The 25,391-nt window shown below is 47.8% G+C and overlaps 1 protein-coding gene and 1 long non-coding RNA gene across 2 annotated transcripts in view; both read left to right on the top strand.

Annotated features, from left to right (window-relative positions):
* The window catches only part of lrpprc (leucine-rich pentatricopeptide repeat containing), a 46,177-nt gene extending 23,206 nt beyond the window's left edge, over positions 1 to 22,971 (top strand). The window contains exons 24-37 of the mRNA XM_019860325.1: positions 4,173 to 4,297; positions 5,265 to 5,371; positions 9,203 to 9,271; positions 9,350 to 9,440; positions 9,701 to 9,843; positions 12,429 to 12,552; positions 13,242 to 13,368; positions 15,733 to 15,821; positions 15,899 to 16,103; positions 17,245 to 17,372; positions 17,444 to 17,559; positions 20,592 to 20,666; positions 21,302 to 21,386; positions 22,778 to 22,971. Coding sequence (XP_019715884.1) covers positions 4,173 to 4,297; positions 5,265 to 5,371; positions 9,203 to 9,271; positions 9,350 to 9,440; positions 9,701 to 9,843; positions 12,429 to 12,552; positions 13,242 to 13,368; positions 15,733 to 15,821; positions 15,899 to 16,103; positions 17,245 to 17,372; positions 17,444 to 17,559; positions 20,592 to 20,666; positions 21,302 to 21,386; positions 22,778 to 22,956 — 1,663 coding nt within the window. The 3' untranslated portion in view covers positions 22,957 to 22,971. The remainder of the gene's footprint in view (positions 1 to 4,172; positions 4,298 to 5,264; positions 5,372 to 9,202; positions 9,272 to 9,349; positions 9,441 to 9,700; positions 9,844 to 12,428; positions 12,553 to 13,241; positions 13,369 to 15,732; positions 15,822 to 15,898; positions 16,104 to 17,244; positions 17,373 to 17,443; positions 17,560 to 20,591; positions 20,667 to 21,301; positions 21,387 to 22,777) is intronic.
* A 1,545-nt stretch (positions 22,972 to 24,516) lies between these two features.
* The window catches only part of LOC109509955 (uncharacterized), a 21,591-nt gene continuing 20,716 nt past the window's right edge, over positions 24,517 to 25,391 (top strand). The window contains exon 1 of the long non-coding RNA XR_002167025.1: positions 24,517 to 24,665. This is a non-coding gene — a long non-coding RNA (uncharacterized LOC109509955). The remainder of the gene's footprint in view (positions 24,666 to 25,391) is intronic.

Here is a 25,391-nt window from a genome sequence, read left to right as displayed (position 1 = left end):
GCACTCGGCGGCTGCAACCTCTCCCATGAGTCCCCGCCCCTGCTTCCCCACCCACTGCTATATTCCCAAGGTGTGTGTGTGTGTGTGTGAGTGTGTGTGTGCGCGCGCGCGCGCGCGCGCATCTCTCTCGATGTCAAATGCAGATCAGTGTTATCAAACATTGGCCGCGGGGTCACTCGTATTGGCCCGCCTCCTCAGCGCCTCTGTGCCATTCGCCTCCCCCGCGCGCGCGTGTGTGTGCGTGTGCTCTATTTGTCAGAGTAGCTTCTAAGTAGAGCAACTCATTAGCATGTTAATGATGTACAGTGCGCTAATTGCCAGATTTACCCCAGCCATGCCGTTCGGGGACTCGCAAACACACAGACGCCGTACACGTACTTACATCGCGTGTTAGCCTTGGAAGTAGTACTTTGCAGGTGCTCCCCCGCCACTGTTAATCTTTGAAGTAATTCCGGCACAAGCGGTTGCCCGGTTCACTTGTTAATGGCTGCCTTGGCGAGATTAGTGGGCTAATTTACTCCCGGGTCATCAGCAGTAAACCAAAACAAACACACGCCGATGGGTCTCATTCAAAAGCCACCTTGCGCACCAACAGAACGCAGGTAGCGTTTTCTTTACAGGTTGGGTTTTTTTTTTTTTTTTTTTTTTTTGGCACATGGTCCTTGGGATATGGTACCTCCCGTTCTAACGTATTTCTTGGTTTAGGTTGTCAGAGCAGGTTGCGCCCCGTGTGTCGCATGCAATGTGTTCCTTCCACCAAATGTTTTTATTTCACCACAGTATCATTGGGATCTGTAAATCCTGAACTAGTTTGAATTTTCCACTGGTGGGCTTCAGCCAAACAATTGGGGTCCAGACCACATAGGCTACTTGGAATTCTTCTTCAGACATATTTCCACACATTGGCTCGGGCAGAACATGCAAACGAATCGAACCCTGCGCCTCTTCACAGTGAGGCCGACGTGCTAACCGGTCGCCCGCCATGCCGTCCGTTTCCCCCGTGTGATTTCTTGGCCCAATGGCTGTCTTCAAATGGACACTTCAAATGTTTTGGTGTACTTCAGACTTCAGATGCCACTTGTACCCTTGGCTTGGTTTTATTCCCATACAATGTTCCATTCAGAAGTTGTGAAAAATATCAGATCATCCCCCACGCCCCCTTGTGTCGGTGATTGCCAACGCAAGGTAGGCTCATCTTTTCGCCGTCCGATCTAGCGCCAAACATTTGACTCAAACTTCCCCAATGGGGGAAGTCCACTTCCTCTCTTCTTCTGTTGTTTTCATTCCGTCACTCAGCGGACAAGCCGATTGTTGGGAGGAGGCGAAGGCAGCGCGCCGATACACAAGGACAAAGCCGGCATCGGTCCCGCCCGCGCCAGTCTCATCCGCCGCGTCGCCGCTTAATGACTTAATGAACACTTGTGCGGCAGATTAGCCCTTGACAGCCCATCATACGCGCCGCCCCGTTAACCTTCCCGCCCGTCTGCTGCGTATTGTCTGAGCTAACCCGCTTCCACTCTGTTTGGCAGCCGGCGCTGGCCGCCATTTGTTCTGGAAGTGATGAGCGACAGAAAATGCCAATGAGCGGGGAGAGGGCAGGACGACGACAGGAATGATAATCATCGGAGTTGGAGACGCTCTCGCTGTGACAAATGTATACTTTTTAGGTTGGCAAGCACACGAGCATCTCTCCTTGAGCGATACCGCGACAACATTTTTGTAGTCATTCGGAGCAAATGTTGAATTTGTAATCATTTGTTCCATATTCCAAACGCTGTCATAAAAATTTGCCCCAGGAATAGTTTGGAATTCATGTTTTAACTTGACAGGGGATTGTCAGGTTGTGGTAGCATAGCCCAAATTTGGACGTTTCCTTTATTTGTTTGTTTGTTGATTGATTGATTGATTGATTGATTGATTGTTTGTTTGTCCGAAGCTGGATTTATGTCAGAATTACACGTCTCTATCATTGTCAGGAACAGCTGATCTTAATTTGGAGTTGATCAGAGTCACTTGAAAAAGGTGGCAGGTGTGTGCGCTTCCTCCAATGAACATGAGTTTGAATGTGATTTGTTCACGTTGAACACTGCCACTGTCCCGAGTTGATCGAGGGTGTGCACATCTGTGCAACCGCATCATCTCCAACGTGCTTCATTTCCCCTCAGGAATTTTTTTTCCTCAAGTCAGTTGTCACGCTATTGGTGGAAAATGTTTTGAAAGGAGCTCTCTTGGTCTCCCTTCCTGTTCGGGGAATTTGCTCTGCAACTATGTAGCACGGGCTTTGGAAGAACCCTCTTTCCTGAGGCGCCGACTGTCATTTTTTGACAACAATCTCTTTGATGGCATGTCTCTCTGCAAATGTCCCTAACAGCAGGCTAGTGGTGTCATGATCAACAGCTCATTTGTCTTCTCCAGACAACCACCCGTCGTCTTCGGTGCGAGGACAGCGGCTTGATCACGGGCCCGCCCGTCTTTGTCACACAAAAGAGGGCAGCAGAGCAAGGATGAGGCACAATTAGCTTTCTTGTCTAATCCTTCAGATTTCCACCAGCAACCTCGTGTGTGTGGATGTGTGCGCACACACACCCCGGGTCTTAATTGGCTGGCAAGTAGCTGACATGCAAAGCTAAGGACAATAACAGGGCTGTGCTATGGTAAATTGTGATGCAAAATGACATTTAAATTGTAAGGGAGGGAGGGGGGTGGTGGATGATCCATCATTTGACCCGCTTAGCTCTTTTTTTGCGGGAAGGGGGAGGGATTAATTGCAACGCCAGGCCAAGCGATGGCTCCTTTTTTGGAGGTCTCCTATAGTAGTGACGTACAGTATGACGGCGGCGAGGCCAGCCCCTCGAGGAGAAATAAAAGGAGTGCGTGGCCAAAATGTCGGCGCCGTATTGTTCGATCGCTCTTGAGTGACATTGCTGAAAAGAGGTGTCTTCCTTCATCTCCCTCATCAGAAATGCACTCGCCGTTGCCTCTCCAGTGGTGGCACAGAAGGTGAATTCAAGGCCATACCTGCTTGCTCTCTGGTTTATTTACAAAATGGCGCACGCACAAATCAACCTACATCACTGTATCGTTTGAACGTTTCTCCTCACTCGCCATCCAGGCGCTTTCCGCGTTGACCTCTGTGTGATTGACATGGTAATTACCCAATCAACAGAGTGACAGCAGCGCTGTCACAGCAGTGCGGATCGAAGTGAAGCGGTCCCCCCCCGTTCCCTCCCTCCCTCAGCTTGTCTTCGGCTCTGCCGCCGCACCGTTTCTTGATCAATCCATCCATCGGGCGAACTTGTCCCGTCTGCTGGTTGTGAGTCCGCATGCCAGGCCGTGAGTTGAGTCAGGAAACCAAGGAATTTTTGAAAAACTAGCCACATTTTTGGTGAGGGTAAACACTCTCTCCGTCGCCGTCTTTTATGTTCCGTCATCCTCATCGTATGTGAGAAAAAGCCAAGTTTGCTTTACACCCTTGTCTATGAGTCGAGCGCAGCAAGAATAGAAGAGAATGGCTTCTGTAAACGGATACAGGACGATACGCTTTACGGGGGTTTGAACAGGTGCAAATAGTTCTTCTGCCGAGGCTGTGACGTCACGGGCGAAAGGTGTATATTTTCGCTTTCCTCTGTGATGAGAGCCTTAATGCTGGTTTTGAGATGAAGCGGTTTGAATTCAATTTCCATTGGTATGCTGTAGGAAATCAAGTTTTTGAATTCCAACAAATCAAAGTTTGTGAGGGCGAGAGCAGACGTGAGAGTGAAGGTTAAAAAAAAAAAGCGATGGTGGCGATGACAAGAAAAGCAAAAGCTACGCCAAGAGAAGTTGGAGAAGAGCCGGGAAGCTCAAGAGCAGCGGCCCTTTTGTCTGCTTTCAAGCATCAAGCGCCGCTGAAAGCCAGTCCGGAGAGACATTAGCCCCCCTGCTCACCGGTGCACGATTGTGTGAGAACGATGTATTGAGGCCAAAAGGCCTCATCACCTGTAGTTGTGCTGTCACGCATTAAACGGCCCGTATTGTTGCGGCGGGTCATTGTGCTTGAATGCCGGGGCGCGGGGTTAATGCTCTGTATTTTCTCCCCATACATCCTCAACTGATTGCGCGGCTAACTCGCTCGTTCTCTCTCTCTCTCTCTCTCTTTTCCTTTGTGTGTGTTTTGGATGGCGTGCCGACAGTAATGACCTGTCGGGCGCTCTCGACGCAGCGCTGGACTGTCAGAAGCGCTACGGCCACCTGCCGCGCATCCACGACATCATCGTCAGCTTGGTGGAGAAGGGAGATACGGAGCTCCTGCAAAAAGGTGTCAAAGCAACATTTTCTAGGCCCCTTCCCGTCATTCAGGACATTGAAGAACTTTTGTCTGTAGGCCGCAAACGTGACCTTTGTTCAAGTCGCCCGTCCCATCGTTGGTCATTCTTTTTCAATTCAACAAAAACAGAGTGACGTCTCTCCGAGTTTGGTGTCATGTACAGGGACAATCGGTGTCTAACGTGAATGGGCGGTAGCGGTGGCTGTTCAAAATTAAATCTCCAAACGCTAGTGTAAGCGGGATACATCCGCCGGGACTTCCAGAAGTCGCTCAATCATTCCGCCCCGTACTTTGACATAAATCGACGAGACACCCAACTCTCGTGAGTTGTGAGAAAGCGGGAACAATGACGGCTAATCCCGGTGGTCTAATTTTTTGATCTTTTATGGGAAGTCGGTCCTTCTTTCCGAAATTTCCGCGAGCAAATCCTAACCCCCCCAAGAAAACTCATGTGACTAAAAAAAGGAAAGACGGCATTCCCTCCACATCTGTGTTAGACGGGCCTGCAGCAACACAAGAATATTATATTTTCCCAAAAGTTCACGTAGTTATGTTGCGCCCTTTATTTATTTCTACATTTATCTCGGCTTATTTCTGCTTTGTCATCGTGTCTCGCTGTGTATGAAAAGGTCAACTTGAATGTGCCAGAGGGGCAAGTGGTTCTGGAGTGCATCTCCTCATTCGCCCCACAGACTCCCTGCACTCAAAGGCCCTCTCACCCGTCGCTCCTGTGTCCACCATTAACTCACCCAAGCACCCCCCCGCCCCAAGTTGCTTCCATTTAGTGTTTATTTGAGCAGCCCAAAATATGCTCCAGAGTTTCTATCTCTGCGGAATACACTGTCAGCCACAGGACAGCGAGAGTGTGTCAAAAAAATGAGCAAGAGAGCGCCATTGTTTTGTTTTGTTTTGTTTTGTTTTTGAAATAACCTTCAGCACTCTTGTCATCCTCCCTCAGCCATGGACGTGGTGAGCCAAGAGCGCGGAGAGATGACCATGCTTTACGACCTGTTCTTCGCCTTCTTGCAGACGGGTCGCTACCGGGAGGCGCGCAAGATCATTGAGGTAAGAAAGTAGAAAATACAGCATCTGAACAAAAGAGAATTTTTACAATCAGTTTTTAATTCCCAATGGGATCATCATAAAGTATTTTGCTCGCTCTCGCTCGCTACCTATCCTATCCTCATCTGAGTTTAAATGTGATGATTCATCAGAGGCACTTGAAATGGTGTGAGAATTCCAAACGCATTCCAGTGACAAGAAAATGTGCACACTTGTGCCAACACATGATCTCAGTTGTTTATTTTTGTTTCCGCTCTGGAAAAGATTCCATTTTTCATCTCCATTGAGTTGTACAATTTAGAGGTAATGTTCATGGTGGAAAACGTTTTGAAATGACTTTTGATGCTCTCATTTATCTAAAAAGAACCAGCATCTGAACAAGGGTAGGGGGATCTTTTACATCCATCAAGTCCAGCAATAACTTGATGGATGAAAACTTCCCAATTTTTGTTTTTGTCCAAATTGGTTGTGTATGCTAGGCCTCATGTCTTTCCTGTTTCGGGGATTGTCTTTTTTTTTTTTTTTTTTTTTTCAGTTGTAGGCCCCGTTATGACCTAGATATACATGTTGCATGCACATTTATGCAACCTTGTCTTGTCAGAAAGCTCCGAGATTAGTGTAAAAGAGAGGAAAGGCGAGCCGATGAGAAGCGAGTGACACACGGATGAACTGCGTGCTTACAAACTGGGTATCGGCACAGGGAGATTGACGAATAAACAGATCAGGACATGAGACATCAGAGGGAACAAGGCCATTATGTTGTCTCAACAGATTGAAGAATGTCCCCGTTCGTGTGCACTAAAAGAGGGATTTGGGCCTCTTGAGGATTTCCCGACCCTCTGAAGCGCTATTGACATGCTATTGTGTCTATACAGCCCTTATCCTACTTACAACGGCGTGAGCTCATTGCCAACGGGGTGAGTGTGTGAGAGAGCGAGAGTGGCAAAGCCTTATTACAGATTGCAGATCAACGTACAAACTGTCAAGGATGTTGGTAACAGACGTCGGTTTGAACCCTCAGAGGTGGCTCCCGCAACGCAAATGCGCGCACGCACACACACCCTCCAGATGTCAGGCTCAAGGTTCATCACATTCCCTCAGAGGGTATTGAAATATGCTGCACCATAAATAATGAAGTGATTAGGTGCCCGCTCATTGAAGACGGAGTAAAAGCAGCTTGACAATATATATTCAAACATTCATTGTTTGAGTCGTGCTGGATGTTCTTTTTTTTAACGTAGCTCGTGAATTAATCAGCACACAACAATACGTAACTGTCTGCTACCATAACCACTCACAAAAAGGTTTCGAAATCTCTGGTCAAGCAAACGCAGCTCTCGGCTGTCATCTATCATATCTTTAATACTTGAGGCGATAATGGATAGTTGGGTTGCACTCATTAAAACGGAAAAAGCACAAAACGTGCGGAGAAGCACAGATAAGCGCCAACGTCAACGGAGAGCATGTCAAGTGGCGGTCCCGGTGAGTGGTGGCTCTCTTCGGGCTGTGTTTGGTATAATTGCCAGCTGATTAATCACAGCTAATTAAATGTAATGATAGAGAGAGGTGGCCAATTTTGTGCTAAATGCTCACGGTTAGGTAGCGGATCGTCATGAGGCCTATTATTGTGGCGTGTGCATGCGTGCGTGCGCGCGTGCGTGTGGTCAAGGTTAGGTAGCATTGCCAAAGAGCGGCGAGTCATTATGTGTTTTTATGCGAGCTCGTGTGTTGCAGCGGGTGCTTAAAATGGTGACGATGACGAACGGAAATGAAAACATTTCAACAGGAGGCAAAGATGGAGAGCTGCTGTGAGGCGTCGGTGAGCTGAGAGTTCTTTCCTTAGACGTAGACACATTTTTCACAATTTGAACTCAACACGTGGATGCGAACAGATCAAAAAAGTAAAAATGAAAAAAAGGTTGCCTTTTCAAAATTAATTACAGATTAGACCCCGGGGCCTGAGGGATTCCAAACGAGGTGCATGCGTGCCTGTGTGTGTGTTTGCACGTGGAGACTGACAAACAAAATAAAAAGGAATTGAAAAGATGGGAACACTTGCACTGAGCTTTGGTCTCTAAGAAGATTAGACAGACTGAGGGAGAGAGAGTGAGTGCGACACATTTTAATTTGTCCCTTTGGCTGCTCGGGTAAGCGCATAATGCTTCTGCCTGGGATGGATGGAAGGATGGATGGGGGGAGGCGCAGAAGGAGGAGAAGGAGCAAGGGAGATTTGCAGGAAGAGGCTGGGATTGAGAGAGATTGGGAGAGGAAGCAGCAGTAAGGGATGAAGCCTGCCAATCTTTTCTTGATGGTGCTCCCATCAAAAAGGGCCAGCAGGAATTGAGCGGCGTTGATCCCCCTCCTCCCTCCGTCCCTCATTCAGATTAATTTCCTGGTTCTTTTTTTTTTTTTTTTAAACCCCCTGCTCTCAGATTACCACTGAGAGACGAGAGGGCGGTCTCTCAATCCTAGTCTAATTCGGATTTTATTTAGGCCCAGGAGACCGATGAAATCCTGATCGCTGTTCTGTCGTAATAATCACCATGTCACTCCACATATCAAAGTAAATCTGTGCTGCACCGACACCGAGATCAATCTACGTCAATCCGTATTTGACTGCCCGTTGGACCGTGTCGTCCTCCTCCCAAAACGGAACGCTTTGTTTCAAATATGATTTCACGTCCACATTCGAAACCTGTCTCATGTGTCTTGTTTTGAGAAAGGAAAACAAATGATTGGCTGACCTATTCAAATCACGATTATCTGGAGCTTGGTGAGATTTAAAAGTAGACTATGAAGGATGTGCGAGGCAAATATGAGATTTGTTTCGAAATCGGTCTCAGATGAGTCATTGAAATGGGGAAACGTTCAGCTTCATTCGAGACAACGATTGAACCTTCTTTTTTATTCGTACTAGGCCTGTGCCTATGGCTAAAATTTAATGCGTCTATTTTTGCCAAATATCTCCAATGAAATGATCTTGAAATGACTATAAGCCCCAGTGAAAACTGCATTCTTTTGTACAAGAAAAAAAAGGGGGGGGGTTCTCAAGGGGAGATTCCCACGCACCAAGCCCACTCTGCATAACATGCGGCGATGGTGATTCATATTTTTCATTGTATTTGCACCGTATCTTATTTTGAAGGCACGTTTACACGTTACCATGGCGACCGGAGCTGTTGCTGGCAAATAGGACGTTCCTCGTGTCATGATTCGTGTTTATTGTTATGTTTTGAAAATACCACAGTTTTCATGTTACTTTGTTGTATTTATCCGTCACACCTTAAAGGCCGGCCCCTGAAAATATGGTCTGACATTGAACCGGTCCATGGGGCAAAAAAGGTTGGGGGCCACTGATATAAAGCACATCTAAATCCCATTAATAACTCCATGGCAGCAGAAATAACATTTCAGGTAATGAGTATTTTATGTTGAAGAAAAACAAAATGCAATTATGTACTTCTTTAACCTTGCCTTAATGAAACACCTTGAAATTGGACCGTGATTTCATATTCCCTTACATTTGTTTTCTAATCATTTTTAAGGAGATTGGAATACATAAAATAATACAGCAGTTGTATCATGATTTTCACAAACTTCATCTGCTAAAAACGAGATTGGAATACATAAAATAATACAGCAGTTGTATAATGATTTTCACAAACTTGTTTTTGTTGGAGGCGCTCCACCTGCTAAAAAGAGATCACTGCTCTGTGGTCAGCATAAAAGTGCAGCACTAACTTTTTTTTCCTTTCCTGCTTCTTTCATGAGACTAGCCATGTTTTAGAAAGTGGCATTAAATCCTTAGCCTTAACCCCCCCCCTCCGTTCATAGACTCCTGGACTGAGGGCAAGACCAGGGCGTCTGCAGTGGTATGCTGAGAAATGCATTACCAACCAACAGGTAACACAATCACCAACACACCGGAGCACGGATTCTATGCAAAATGATGATGAAACTCGAAATCTTTTTGCCCCTGAGATGGAGGTCCTGGAGCAGATGGTGGACATGACCTCTAAGTTATTTGAGTGCGACCGTGATGAGATGTACAGTTACCTCCTCCGTCTCTGCAGTAAGTCCCTCTTCTATTAGTTGTGGTTGGGGACCGAAGCAGAATAGCGTGGCGTGACTGCAGCGGTGCTAATTGGGCCATTACAGCCGATTGTCAACAAATTACAAATTCTTGTCTTGCCTCCACGACAGCATAGACAAGGATGAGTCCATTGGTCAGATTCGTGCCTTGATTACCGTCTTGTCAACGTGACCCTCTGTCACCAAGGCCAGCACTCCCTTCTTTCAAATTGAATTCTTTCATTCCCGCCCCTCCACTAGAGGAGACTAACGACTGGCAGAAGGCAGAGGCCGTGTGGACCAAGATCCAGGAGGAGAACGTCATTCCCCGGGAGAGGACGTTGCGCATGCTGGCTGACGTCCTCAAGAATAATGGCCAGGAGGTGCCCTTCGAGGTGCCCGAGGTAAAATCTACACTGCTTCCTGATTTCTGTGTTCTTTGCATATGTGTCACTTGCAAAGGTTTCGGTTCATCAATCCAATTTTAATATTCGTGGGGAGAGTTCCCAGGCAGAAACCACTGTTGTCCAAAAAGAACACAAAGGCTGTCACAAAGGGGTCTCGCATGATCCTCAACACTTTGGGGGTGGGGGATTCTGTTGACTGATGAGTCAGTAATTGAACTTTTTGGAAAATATGCAGCTCGTTACGTCTGGGGTAAAAAATGGCACTGCATTTGATCAAAAGAACATCACGCCAGCAGTGAAGCATGGTGGCGGCAGTGTGATGGTCTCGGGCTGCTTTGCTACCTCAGGACCAAGACAACTTGCTGTGATTGATGGGATAATGAATTCTGCTGTCTCGCAGAAAATCTGGAAGGAGAACGTCCAACCATCAATTTGCGCCCCAATGTAATTTATTAAGGCACACACCCAAAAAAAAAAAAAAAAATCAAATCAAATCCAAAACTACCTGCCCCTCCGTGAAAAAGTAATTGCCCCCTGAACCTAGTAATGGGTGGTGACACCCTTGGCAGCAATAACTGAAATTGTGTGCGATAATTGGTGATGCGATGATTCACGGCATTTCGAGACTGCATTTTGTATTTCCTGTCTCTGTGTGATTTTCAATTTGGTTTTAACAAATGAAATCTTTGTGTGTGATAAATATGCAAAGCGCACCGCAATGAGGAAGGGGGCAAATACTGTTTCACGACAGGATATGCTGTAGCCTGCGCATCGCGCTAACTGTATTAAGGAAATTATTCAGAAGAATAATAGCCAGAAGGCTCCTGGTGGGGAAAGGAGGCGACAGAGTAGAGAAATCTTGAGATTCCCAGGAACATTGGAGGAACTGAAACACGCCTGCGGTCTCATGTGACACATAAACACCAAGTTGAACACATATTATACTGTAAATGGAAAAAGACAATGACTTTGATGAAGTTCAGATAGAGTCTCTCATATGGAGCCTTTGCTGCATTTTGTTGTTGTTGTTTTGAACATTTTCTGTGCTCAAGAGATTTATTAACCCGAATCAGCACAAAATATGTGGCCAGGGATTTTGCCATGAATTACCGTAGTAAGTGACCCGACTCTCCACCTTTTCTGAGTCATATCAATTCAATTTTGTGGTGACGACTGCAGTGGCACACAGTGGAGCGCAGACCCCCGCCCAAGGCCAATGCATGCTTTCCTACTTTGAGTGGAAAAATATCATTGAAAAAGCCTGGACCGGATGACAACTAGTGTAAAGACTGCCAGAAATAATCAACACCGCACAAGTAATTGACAGAATGGTTTAGAAGTGTCTATGGAATCCTCAAGATGGCAGGAAAGCACGACCTCAGCTAACCTCAGGAGTCCATGTCACCAACATGCCAGAATATGGCAGCCTTTAGACTAACCACAAAAACGCAGACTAGGTGAGTTTCCCGGGAGATAACCGAGCGTAGGGCTGCAAACTTTCGTCAATTTGTGAATGAACAATTGCGACTACGCCCGCGTTGACGAGATTGGGGGGGGGGACCAAGTTTGGTCACTGCGCTGTCTTTTGTCCCCCGATGCAAGTGGACTGTAACATTGAAAAGTGTCCATTGATTTGATTCAGACCGCAGGCGTATTGCAAGTACTTATCCAACAAAACGTGTCCTCATACCGATGCGCGTCACAATCACTCATTTCAATATCCGACCGTCAAGTTGAATAATTAGCGGCCAGCTAACTGAATCACTGAAAGAGCATGTTGACCTCACCCCCTCTTGTCTGTATCAAGAGAGCCCCTTAAAATGTGAGGGGATGTGCATAAACCCTCTTAGGAATTGCTCCGTATGCCCTCGCGATCCCCCTAAAACCCCCCCCACCCCCTCCCACCCCCTTTTTTTTTTTTTTTTTAAACCTCTGTTCATTACATGAAGCAGAGCAAACAGGATTGCAGTGCGGTCAATCAGAGCGGCCGGCTGGCGAAAGGAATTACAGCTGCATGTGTGGGTGCAAATCTGTAATGCCCAACTAATTAAGCCAGCAGCTAAATGCCACCATATGGCTCGCTCGCTTGCTCTTACGTGTGCAGGAAAGCTGTCAAAGACCAAATTAAGACGCTTTAGCACAACAAACCACGAGAGGGCTGTGTTTGCCATTTGCTGAATGTTTTTCCCCTTTCCCCCTTGCACTCCAAGCTTTGACGAGACAGGAAGCGATCGCCGTTGCCCCGAGCGATGAACTAGGTGACCCCAGGGGCACTCCAGTTGACGTCCCCGCTCCCCACACTATTAACATGAACGCATCTCTTTGCCTATCCCCACCCCCGCCGGGTGTCAGCCCTAATTTGCCCCCAGCCAATACAGCTTAACCCCCTCCCCTCGCTGCTACACGGGTGATCGAGCATCAGGGGACCCCGGCACGGCCGCCCCACATCTCTCTATCTCTCTCTCTCTCTCACACACGCACACACACGCAGAATATGTGCAGCAACTTGTGAGAGCCACGGCAGTGTTTTGATGGAGACATCAGTCTGAGTTTGATCTCGTGTGCGTGTGTGTCTTTTACAGACTTGGTACGAAGAAGCTGCCAACACGCAGCAGGTCAAACCACAAACGCCCCGCAGAGGTGCAGAAGGTGACCCCCAGTACCAAATCCGGGTTCTGGCCCTCTGCAAGAAGGGAAAAGCCAACGGTAAGATGCCGGAGGTCGAGGTCCTCCGTTAATTAAGCCCAAAGGTTACTTTAACCCCGCCTCTTTCCAATGAGAGTGAAAGAGAAGGCCTCAGTTGCCAACCAATTTGTTGAGTTTGGCCGAATGTTAATTAATAGCAGAATGCTGGTTCGGCAAAAATGTCTCTCTGCAAAAGTCTTGATAGGTCCAGGCATCATGGTTGGTCAGACAGGTGGGGAAGTGGATGCATGACAGCCATGCAATTCCCAAAAAGAAATTTGAATTCCGAGGAAATCTTCTGGAAGGCTTCACAACTTGGAACCGTCTCGTTTCAACCAAACATGGCAGAAAAGTTCATTGCAGTAGTTGAATTCCAAAAGGGAAACTTTCATCAAGATTGATTAAAAGCATGTGAAAATGCTTTTCAAATGGCAAATTCCTGCATAATCTCCACATGAAAACCACTTTAAGTGGTTTCTTCTTGACTATTCAATCAACAAAATGATGCAATCGCAAAATATTTCAGGCTGTAGTGACCAATTGAAATTTCCCATGATATTCAAATGTATTGAGATACGGCTAAGTTTTCCTCAACGCGTCTACGTTCTCCTCTGCGAACTCCCTCCAAACTGAAATAGTGAGAGTTGGCTAAGTAGCTCAAACTTCACCTCTGCAGCCCATGATAAGTCTGCCCTTGCGCTCGCTTTCAGAGGCCTACAGGATGCTGAGGGAAGCGGGCAAACGGGGTGTGGCTTTGGGCGCCGCCTCGTACGACCACGTGATCCGCTCCCTGCTGGCCGGAGGAGCTTTGGAGGACGCCATGGCGCTCAAGGATGTGTAAGTCGCCTCACCGTCACATGTGCCAAAAGCGTCCGCGGGCAGTCAGATGTGTCTGCCAGTCGGTCGGAAACTGCCCACCGAGCGTTTCCAGTGATGGGAAATGTTGCGCTTTCCTCTTGTTGTCGTTGCCCTGATGTTTGTTCCAAAACGACCATAGCAACAGGTAGTTTTGGAATTTGTATTTTTTATTTTTTGGTGCGTGTAGTATTTCCTTGGGTCGTCTTTGTGTGATATTAAAAATGTGTTTGATGAATTGAAACCTTGTGACAAATATGCAAAGAACACAGAAATCAGGAAGGGAGCAAATATTCTTTCACAGCACCGTACCTCCCGGAGGTGTTTGGTGGGTGGAAATAAAACATCAAAAGTCTTTAAATTTTTTTAGGTAGTTTAGTAGTGTAAATAGCTTATATCGTAATATGTCGTGTGGTCGGGTTGCGCGAGCGAGAGCTTGTAGAGCGGTACAGGGAATCGGAGTTGAGTGCTGCCAATCTGCTTTTTTGTTCTTTGTCCTTCAGAGGAAAACAAGCAAGCACTTACTGTGCAATGCTCGAACTAATTTGTACAGGAACGGGAAAAAAAAAAAATCATCTCCGTCTGTGTTTTTATCAGCCTACCTGATTCTGCCTCCCGTGTTATGAGAAATAATCGCCACGCTTTAAGACCTGCGCAATATGAGCGATAACCCGTCTTTGCTCTTGTTTGAACTAGTTTACGGCCTCCCCTGCACTGCGTGAAAGCGCGCTTGTGTTTTTTCACATTTTATCTGCGCTCGCGCCCAGGAGTGAAATGAGCTGAGAGGAGAGTTGGGCTGGGGAAGATGATAATGGCGAGAAATAAGGAGATAAAAAAAAAAAAAGCTAAGTGGGGGGTGGGGGGAGAAAAGGCGAGGACGTCTAGATTTAATCACGGAGGAGGTTAATGAAGACGCTATAGGCATTAAGTCTTTGTGCGTTTGTTTGGAGGTAATCTGGACAGAATTGAGTAGCGGCGGGGTGGCGGGGGGGCGCTTGTGGCCAGATTAAGGGATTGAGGGTGTGGTGATGATGGATTCATTGGCTGAAGTGCAAATATGCCTGGAAGGAGAAGGTCTCAGGGAAAGTGTGCGTGCGCTAGAGAGCCTCTTAAGGTTCTCTCCCACCTGATAAGAGTAATGCAGACCCCACCGCAGCGACCCCGTTCCCGCTGTGACCCTGTCGCAAGCGGCTCCCGCATGCCGCTCGGGCCCCCCCGGTGTCGCCGTGGTGATAAGGACCGCCTCGCCGGATGCTCAATTGAGCGCGCGGATTAATCTGCTTGCGGGGCTCTAAAAAGAAGTCAAAAGAAGAAGAGTCTGATTGAGGTTTCGGTGGCAAAGAAATGAGGACGGCATGCCTGTCCGTCTATGGGATGAGGAGCATATGACGGGGGGAGCATTGATCTCCAGAATCACCCTCCGGCCACATGCGGTCCACGTGCACCGTGGCGCACGCGGAGCAAAACGTCCCCGGCATCCTTCAAGCCGTTCATGACCGTATTATTGCCGGGGTGACGTAAGAGGCTCAGACATAGCATCCATCGTGGAATTTGCATTGTCTCTACTTTGTCCACAGGATTCCCCCCCATGCCCCAAATGTGATGCCTCCTTATTAACCGTCTTGCCTGGGCTTAGGGGGGAAAAAAATAGATTTGCTTTCATTGCTGACAAATCCCTGTCCCTCGGTCATGTTGAAAGCTAACGGGCCTCTCGCTTCAGCTCACCAGGGTCCGCTTTTGACCGATAAAGCTCCACCTGGAGTGCAGTTGCCATTATCTTCGACAAGAATGTTATTTCTTCCCTGTCCCACGTGTAGATGATGATTTTTCTTTTCCATTGGCCTGTGGAATAGTGTGTTTAGGACCAACCCTTTATTTACTGTAGTACTGCAAAGACTAAAAGCTAAGGATTAATTTCCCCCCTGCCCGAGCCTCGAGGATCCAAATGTACTGTTTACCTCAAGGTCAAAATTGGAGATGAAATCGTTTACCGACAAAGCATGACAACATTTCAGAGAGTAATTATTACCTTTGTGCGTTGGATTTAGCGATTTTGGTCACTGTAATTGTGATGGTACATTTTCATACCATTTTATTACAAGTCCACTCCTATGACCCTAAAGTTGTGGCAAAACCACATTTTATTCCGGTGAATTTGGGATGTTGTGTTCAACGTCACTAAAAATGATTTGCAAATCATGTTCAACCGATATTTAAGCGAATAGACGACAAAGACTGGCGATAGTTTATGTCCAAACTGATCAACTTTATTGTGGTTTATTGGTGGGTGACTTGCTTTTGAGTTTTTGGAAATGGTCAAACACAGCAACCTATCAACTATTTCAGTGCCCAGTCTCGATTTCCAAGCTTCCAGCTGAGTGACATTGCCACCAATTTGCTGGTGGTCACACAGAGCAAGCGAGGCCAGACCGAAGGTAATGACGATACACATATAGGCACTCACAAAGTCTTGCCAAACACGACATGGGATCTGGTTTTCCCGTCCCCTCAGATGCCGTGGAGACATTCAAGTCGATGCTGCGTCAGGACCACGTGCCCTCGCAGCTCGCCGTCACCAGGCTGGTGCAGGCCCTCGGCAGCCAAGGCGACGTGGCGGGAATTACCGAGGTGCAGTCGCTCATGGAGGGTCTCGGCACCGGTCTCAACCTGTCCACCATGTTGTTCACCAACAACAAGGCCCTGGCTCACATCAAGCGGTAAGTCCTTACTGGGTTCTTTTGAATTCGACGACTGGTCCGCGGGATTCCGAATTGAGAGATTCAAGATCCAGGCCCGGGCCAGAAATAGGATCCCTTTCCCTAATTTTGACAGACTTTTAGGGGTTCATAGCCCAGGGAACCCCTGGCATAGTCACAGTGGCAGGGAAAACCTCCCCGCTAAGGATAATATTGCTCTTCAGTTAGCCAGTAGCTGCGCAGGCTGTCACACCCGTCGGTCTGTTGAAAAACTTGAAAAACGAACATTTTTCTGCCAATGTTTTCGTAAAGCACAAGGCACGAGTTGGTTGACACAAAGAGCAGCAGTTTTAACACATGAGCGCGGTGACAAGACCTGTCGTGACACACTCGTAGCATAAAAGCTTAGCAAGCAGGCAGGGCGTCCGGAGCAAATGGGAGACACGGGCATCGTCGGATTATTCACGGTTTCCTTTTAATGTCTTGAAAACAGCCATCCTCCACCGCCGTTGCGTCGCCTCTCAAACGAGAGCGGACAAAATATAAGAAGGCGTCGCGCGTCGAGCTCTCGTCGCGCCACTTGCCGCATTAGCGCGACAGGCGTCCCCGTGCCGACTCGGCAGCGCCGCCGAGAGCGGAAGAAACGTCAAGACGGCCTCACGCCCGGTTGGCCATCGTTGCTCGGCCCTGTCAGCTTGAACCTTGACCTCTGGGAGCGGCGCCCTGAGCCGCTCTGACACGTGGCGTCCCCGCTCTGCCGGAGTCAAGCTGACTGGTTAAGAGCCCGGGTGGGGAAGCGAGCGGGGCCGGAAAGCAGAGAGAACCGCATTTAGCGCCCCTCCACCCCCGCTGAATTATTCAGACGGTCCCGGTTGCAACAATCAGGGTGGATATGTTCACCCACCTCTGGACACTTGCGCATCGGCGCGTGCGCACGCCGCCGCGGTTAAATATTCATCGCAAAGGCAAGCGTGGAATGGGGAGGCACAGTTAAGTGTACTCGCCGAGGCCAGGTTGCCAGATTGAGTTGGCTGATATTTGTCGAGCTTTCACTTTGCGTGCGCCAAACATTGCACCGAGCGAACAAAGCAGAGGAAAGTTTATACGGTCAAGAAAAAAGGGTGAATGTCTCTCTGACCTGCACTCTTGCTTTTGTCCTCAGGGGTGATTTGGAGTCAGCGGTTGAGCTGCTCGAGGAGGTTTACACCAGGGCGGACGGCAAAAGCCCCAGTATGGCCTTTGTGTTCCGCAAGATTTTGGAGGAAAAGGACGACAAAGCCATGGACAAGTGTAAGCCGAGACGCGCACGATGACCGATTGGGCAGAAACGCCATTGACCAAAAGTTCATGTTGCGTTGCAGTGAGCGCGATGGCCGAGCGGCTCGCCAACCACTTTGCCTGTTACAGACCGGCTTCCGATCTCTTCCTAAACCTTCTGGATTTGGACAAAGTAGAGGAAGCCAAGTTCATGCTGGCCGTAAGTGTTTGTGAACGCGCGTGCCTGCCGCGCGTCGAGCGGCCTTTGAAATGTTCCAGTGTGTAGCGACCGTCAATGAACCGTGAAGTGCGCCCGACCGAGTCCTTCGGGGCTCACTCACGAGGGCTTTTGTCATACGTTCTCGATGAAGCCCGTCGACTGGGTGGGTTCCTCCGATGACCGTAGTTCATGTCATTTTTCAACCTCTTGACAGTGAAGCCCGTCGACTGGGTGGGTTCCTCCGATGACCGCTATGCTCTTGACTCCATCCTCTGAGCAAAATTCGACAAGTCCCACATTTCTGGGTTTCACACTCTTTCCTGTGCTCTCTTTGACACCACGGTGTCTCCCCTCGGCCCTCTTTTGTGGCTCATGTTATTTTTGTGGCCTTTTTCCCCTTTCTGGACTCTCGCCCTTTTGCACCGGGGCCCATTCAGAGGCAAAACCTCAGGCTCACGGTCTTCTTTTACCCCTTGACGTTTTTGTCGAGGCCTTGCACTCTTGCTGACTTGTCCGTCAGAGCATAGTCCCGTCGCTCATGTCGTTTTTCAACCTCTTGACAGCGTCAAGACACCGCACTCGATGGAACCAGCGTGTCCCAGGACCATAATCCTGGAGCTCACATCCTCGGTCAATTGCTTTACTGTCCGGGACCTCACTCTTTCTCTCTGGAGATCCACAAGGAACCGTCCTGTGTCTCCTATCACTGTTTGGACCCCGTTGCCGTGTCTAATCACTCCCCTGTTCACCCTCAAGACTCAATCTGGAGTATGACGGTCTTTGTTGACGCCTGTCTAGAGACTGAAGTCTGTTCCTCAGTTTCTTTCACTTCTTGACTCTCTCTCCAGGGCTGCGTTATTCTTTGCATCCCAGATCACTTTCGATATGAACCGTCCTGTGTCTCCTATCACTGTTTGGACCCCTTTGCCGTGTCTAATCACTCCCCTGTTCACCCTGGAGGCCCTCAAGACTCAATCTGGAGTATGACGGTCTTCATTGACGCCTGTCTAGAGACTGAAGTCTGCTCGACACTCGATTTCTCATGTTCCTTGTTGCATCTCGTTCCTTCTGCCGATCATCTGCTACGCCGGTGACTCCCTCACCGGCCTTCCTTGACACTCCCCAGCTCAAGGCCTTTGTGCTTTCCGCGTAAAGGCAATAAGAATCATTCACAGCAGAAACAAAATGGCAAGTGGTGATGATTTTTTTTTTTTTTTTCTTAAGTCGATCCCAACTCCTTCATGCTTCTGGCCAGTCGTCAAACCCTTGTGACGGCCGCATGCGTTCGCCACCACGGGTTTTGACTAATTTATCCGACCTTTTGCATTTGCGTCCCACATCCCACACGGAGTCTGGCGGTCTGCGGTCGACTGACTCGGGCTTCTACTTCACTTATTTACACGCAGTTCCTGAGTTACAGCTCGATGGCTTTGCTGCGAGCTCTGGGAAATGAATATGTAGACGCTAGATGGGTGGATGAGACGGCGAGAGAATGGCCAAGAAAGAGCCGATACGCGGGCGGTAAATGGGAGAGCGTTGCTGCCGCTTGACGGCCATTACTTCTCGCTCACTGGCTGGGTGATCACCCCTCTCAGTCGTTTGCTTGCACGTGTCACTTAAGTGCACACTAATGAAAACGCATGTTACCGCTGCACGTCATCACTATTTAAGCAGGAATAGAGCAGCTTTTTTTTTTTTTTTGTTTAAGTCAACAACGCTGTTTTTTGCGACTAAATTATCATTGTCATCACAATTTTTCACCTCCTCAATATAGTCAGGAAATAGAACTTGTAAAATGCAATCAATCTCACCATGTCTGCCCCCCCTTTTTTTTCTGGCATTTGGGGTGATGATCCTTTTCAGTAATTAAAACAGCCATGTCTGGCATGATGGTCTTGAAAAAATGAATGAGATACATTCCTGCTCGCTGCACTCCTCCCTCATCACTATTTAACAAACTATGGATTACATTACAGCATGACAGACATGCTTTCTATGCATCCTGGAAAGCTTTGTATATCTAAATGTGTGTGTGTGATATAAACAAGATGTTATGTCTAGTCCGAATGGGGATAGGAGTAGAGCGCAGTAGCCCGATCCAAAGGAACGAGTGAAGTACGATGCACTCGGCTCAGTTCCAAATTTGAAAAATGCATTTCTACCTCTTGTTGGAAATCGCACCAGTTGCTGTTGTGATCCCCGACTCGTCGAGTACTGACGTGACCTGTGCATCGGCTTGACATCCACCCCCCCCCCCCCCCAACCCCCAAGCAGACTCTCTTTTGGAGGACCGCACAGCAAAGCAAACCCGGGCCATCCCATCTCACAGTTTGGGGGCAAAACTCTGAAAAGCTTTTAAGTACATGGGCGCACAATACCATGATGAGCCTATCAAGAGAGGTGGCATGTGGGCATACGTGGGCGGGGAGGGGGGAGCGTGAAGTCATTAACGAGTACGAGGACCACGTGTAAGTGGAGAGAAATGAGAAGAACTTGCCTGGGAGCATCCGCAGCTTTTAGGAGCCGCCGGGTTGGTTGTGCCGTCACCGGGGGGAATAAAAAGAAAACACCCGGGATGGAGCCCGGGTGTGGAGCGCCGCTCTAATTGCATGATTGGACTGGAATCATTGAGCGTGTGTGTATGTGCGCATCATGCATGTGCGCGTTTTGTTAAAAGCCTCGCAGGCCATTTGCTTTACGTTCTGTCAGAGCGGAATGGGCGCTTTACGACCGGCTCCAAATGTCATTGCCGCTCAGTCAGGAGAGCACGCATACTTGGACTGAGTACAGCAGAGACATGAAATGCACTCGCAGCCATGTGGTGTCGAAACACCAGCATGCATTTTACACAGTGGAAGCATCTTTCCCTTAACCACTTGTGAACGTCACATGTCAAATCTTTAGCCGTGCCCTTATGTCGAAATGAGCTGTTTAAATTAACGTGCCCCCCCCAATGAAATGATGCTGTTCTTCCCCATTTAAAATGCCACATTTGTCTCCTCTCAAGCCATATTTTCCTTCTCTTCTTGCAGAGGGTCAACGCCTTGGCTGAGCAGAAGGAAGCGCTGGTGTCCTACTTGGCACGAGCATCTCAGCGGCCAGGACAGGTCCAGTCACGTTTTTTTTTTTGTTTTTTTTTGTTGAACTAGCTTTTACCCCAAGTGTTGTCTTGCGGGTCAAAAGTGTGTGTAGCTGAAGAAAAAAATATATAGATATACCTTCAACTGTCTTTTTCCATCTCGAAATGTTCTGACTTTTCCAAAATGGACCGATTGACATTTTTTGTTTTTGTTTCTGTTTCCTTATGGGCGCTACAGCAAAAGGCCTGACGGCTCACTGCTAATCCTCTCAAAACCTGATGACTTTAGTGTCATAAAAGACCGGCTCATCCATTTGTAAATATTGAAACATTTTGCTTTTAATGAAAGAGAATGCTGACAGCCATTCGGCTGCATTCATTTAGCATGTGTGGCTCATCCCACCTCAAGTCAAGTCGAGCTTTATTGTCAAATATGCTCGATGTGCAACATACGGCACAGATGAAATGACTTTCCTCTCAACCGCGGTGCAAACACGCAGTGCATCGAAACACGCACCGCTAAAAAGAAGGGCAGCAAAACTGAACTGCATAAAAATACATAAATATCGAAATCTCAAGGAATAAAAACAATAAATAGCAATGTATTCATAAATGAATAAAAAGCACCCGATGTGACAATTGTTCTTGTGTGCGATTTGGTAGGTGGGCAAAATCAAGACCTTGCAGAGCCTGATCCCGGACTTTGCTGAGAAGGAAGTGCTCTACCCTTACTTGATGAAGTGTCACGGTAAGAGCCGCGCTGCGACACCGGCTGGGCCCGCGTACTTAGCCTACCGCAGTTAGTGTGACTGAATTAACAATACGTACAAGTTTTTGGGCTCATTTGTACACCGTTTCTTTTCTAGGGTGATGTACGGTGTGTTTTAATTGTCCATAAAATCGTTACAAGTACACTTCTCTAGAACATTACAGTATACCCATTAAAGCAGACAAAAAAAGGGAATATAGATCAATTTATCACAAGAACTTTATTGACACTGTTTTTTAGTCTGTAACACAAAAGATTTGACGTGCATGAATTTTGCCGACAATTAAAAAATAGACACATGAGAGCGCCACTGCCACCTACTGTCGTGGATGTGCAATTAGACGTTATTCTAGTAATGGGGGGCAGAGGATAGCACGATAGGGGGGCTGGCCCTCCCTGCCCCTCGCCGCAATGGGAGAAGGACTGATTTGAGCGATTCAAATTGGTCATGATGAAACACTTGATTTGCATTTTTTTGCGTTTCTTGGTCCCCGACCCCTGCGAATGGTGAGCGCTCATTTCAACGTATGCGCGTGCGGGGGCACGGTGTAAGAAAACATGCTGGCCTTTTTGAAGAGGACATGCCCGCTAATGAGTTAGCTGTCCTGCCTAGCCTAGCGTACTAATCGCTACACGACCTGCCACTCAGCACTTCTCTTGTCTTACGTGGGCCTTTGAACTATAATCCCGAACACCCCCCAAGCCGCCCCGTTATCACAGCAAAGACGAGCGCACATGACTATTTCATTCGCATTAGCCAGCCGCTCAAACGTGGGGCGCTCCGAGGGGACTTGCTTTCGCGCACTTGGGCTCGCTTGCTCAATAGACGTAACCTGGTTATTTTCCCTTTTGGAAGGAAAAAAGTGGAGGAACATTAAGCGCAACACATTATTGGATGTAGCGCTAATTTTTACGCTGCGTGACAAAAGGAGCCTTCTGCGCATCCGAGTGATTTTTAATGTCCGTAAAAAAGGCCACGTCGACTCGCGCCGGGTTTACAGGGTTCTTCGATGCTTCCGATTGTTTCTCATACTTTGTTCAAGGTTCATGAAGTGCCGCAAATGTGGCTAAAGTGCTTTTAAAGTGCTTGAACTTGGAGCAAGCAAGGTCTGCTAATGGGTTTTCCTTCCAAGTTTTGTCTCCCCCGTTAAGTAGATTTTGAAATTCATTTTGATAGACTACTTGAATTGCGATCAAGTCCTTGTTCATATCGCCGCGGCGCAGCTGTAAGTTGCTCTAAAAGCTGGCAAATCCGTCTTGGAAGTTGAATTGGACTCGGGCGCACGTTTCCAGTGTTCAGTCAAGTCACGAAAGGCGCGCCGTTTCCATCTCAAATGTGTTTCTTTGCTGCGCATCGATTCCTGCGGCAGTCGCGGACAAAGACCTGGCGTCGGCCAAGGCGCTGTACGAGCGCGCGCTGGAGGAGGGGCTGGTCATGGACGAGCTGTCACTCAAGCGGCTGGCCGTCTTGCACCGCGACGCAGGAGAAACGCCGCCTTTCCCCGAGCCCCCCGTGAGTGCCGCCGCCATTTATTTGATGAAAAAGTGAAAGTTTTATTTTTTTATTTTTTTTCAGAAATCGTTCTCAGAATACATTGAAATAAATGAATGAAAATAGGGTGGAAATGATGAGACGTGAGAATGCTTTTCACGTTCACTTTGCAAATCAAACATGTTCTCGAGCTTCTTCAATTGGTCATTTTAACTGCAGGTGACACATTTCAAAACCCCCTGGCCCCAAAAAACCCTGCGACGTACGTTAATGTTGTGCATCTCTTCCAAATGACGTCTATTTTCAAGTCGGATTTCGTATTAGATCAGACGAGCATGTTTTCAAACTCCACATTCATCAAATATTTGAGCGGATCAGCTAAGCAGACAATTCACTTTGTATTGAAACGCACCCGACATAATGAATAAAAATAAATATGTACGGATTCATAAATGGAGGTATGTATGAAAGAAAATGTTCCAAACGTCATTTCCACGCAGAAGCGATTGAGCTTTGAGTGCTGTTTGGCTCTTTTCTGCATGAATTTTGCCGACAATTAAAAAATAGACACATGAGAGCGCCACTGCCACCTACTGTCGTGGATGTGCAATTAGACGTTATTCTAGTAATGGGGGGCAGAGGATAGCACGATAGGGGGGCTGGCCCTCCCTGCCCCTCGCCGCAATGGGAGAAGGACTGATTTGAGCGATTCAAATTGGTCATGATGAAACACTTGATTTGCATTTTTTTGCGTTTCTTGGTCCCCGACCCCTGCGAATGGTGAGCGCTCATTTCAACGTATGCGCGTGCGGGGGCACGGTGTAAGAAAACATGCTGGCCTTTTTGAAGAGGACATGCCCGCTAATGAGTTAGCTGTCCTGCCTAGCCTAGCGTACTAATCGCTACACGACCTGCCACTCAGCACTTCTCTTGTCTTACGTGGGCCTTTGAACTATAATCCCGAACACCCCCCAAGCCGCCCCGTTATCACAGCAAAGACGAGCGCACATGACTATTTCATTCGCATTAGCCAGCCGCTCAAACGTGGGGCGCTCCGAGGGGACTTGCTTTCGCGCACTTGGGCTCGCTTGCTCAATAGGCGTAACCTGGTTATTTTCCCTTTTGGAAGGAAAAAAGTGGAGGAACATTAAGCGCAACACATTATTGGATGTAGCGCTAATTTTTACGCTGCGTGACAAAAGGAGCCTTCTGCGCATCCGAGTGATTTTTAATGTCCGTAAAAAAGGCCACGTCGACTCGCGCCGGGTTTACAGGGTTCTTCGATGCTTCCGATTGTTTCTCATACTTTGTTCAAGGTTCATGAAGTGCCGCAAATGTGGCTAAAGTGCTTTTAAAGTGCTTGAACTTGGAGCAAGCAAGGTCTGCTAATGGGTTTTCCTTCCAAGTTTTGTCTCCCCCGTTAAGTAGATTTTGAAATTCATTTTGATAGACTACTTGAATTGCGATCAAGTCCTTGTTCATATCGCCGCGGCGCAGCTGTAAGTTGCTCTAAAAGCTGGCAAATCCGTCTTGGAAGTTGAATTGGACTCGGGCGCACGTTTCCAGTGTTCAGTCAAGTCACGAAAGGCGCACCATTTCCATCTCAAATGTGTTTCTTTGCAGTCGCGGACAAAGACCTGGCGTCGGCCAAGGCGCTGTACGAGCGCGCGCTGGAGGAGGGGCTGGTCATGGACGAGCTGTCACTCAAGCGGCTGGCCGTCTTGCACCGCGACGCAGGAGAAACGCCGCCTTTCCCCGAGCCCCCCGTGAGTGCCGCCGCCATTTATTTGATGAAAAAGTGAAAGTTTTATTTTTTTATTTTTTTTCAGAAATCGTTCTCAGAATACATTGAAATAAATGAATGAAAATAGGGTGGAAATGATGAGACGTGAGAATGCTTTTCACGTTCACTTTGCAAATCAAACATGTTCTCGAGCTTCTTCAATTGGTCATTTTAACTGCAGGTGACACATTTCAAAACCCCCTGGCCCCAAAAAACCCTGCGACGTACGTTAATGTTGTGCATCTCTTCCAAATGACGTCTATTTTCAAGTCGGATTTCGTATTAGATCAGACGAGCATGTTTTCAAACTCCACATTCATCAAATATTTGAGCGGATCAGCTAAGCAGACAATTCACTTTGTATTGAAACGCACCCGACATAATGAATAAAAATAAATATGTACGGATTCATAAATGGAGGTATGTATGAAAGAAAATGTTCCAAACGTCATTTCCACGCAGAAGCGATTGAGCTTTGAGTGCTGTTTGGCTCTTTTCTGCTACTCGGGAGCCTTTGAGCACATGTTAAATGACGTTAGTGGGTGCGGGCCTATTTTAGGCAAACGGTCAGACATTTTGTATCGACACACACTTTAGAGGGCTCTCGTGTTGCCGCCGAGACCCCCGGAGGCGGGCGCACCGGCGGCCTGACTCACCTGCGGGACCAAGTTAAGAGAGGCTCTTGTATAATTCAACATCTGCCAGGAGA

The sequence above is a fragment of the Hippocampus comes genome, unplaced genomic scaffold, assembly GCF_001891065.2.
Source record: "Hippocampus comes isolate QL1 unplaced genomic scaffold, H_comes_QL1_v1.1 scaffold39, whole genome shotgun sequence".
NCBI lineage: Eukaryota > Metazoa > Chordata > Actinopteri > Syngnathiformes > Syngnathidae > Hippocampus > Hippocampus comes.
Note: the sequence above shows the minus strand (reverse complement) of the source record. Positions and strands in the feature narration are given on the sequence as shown.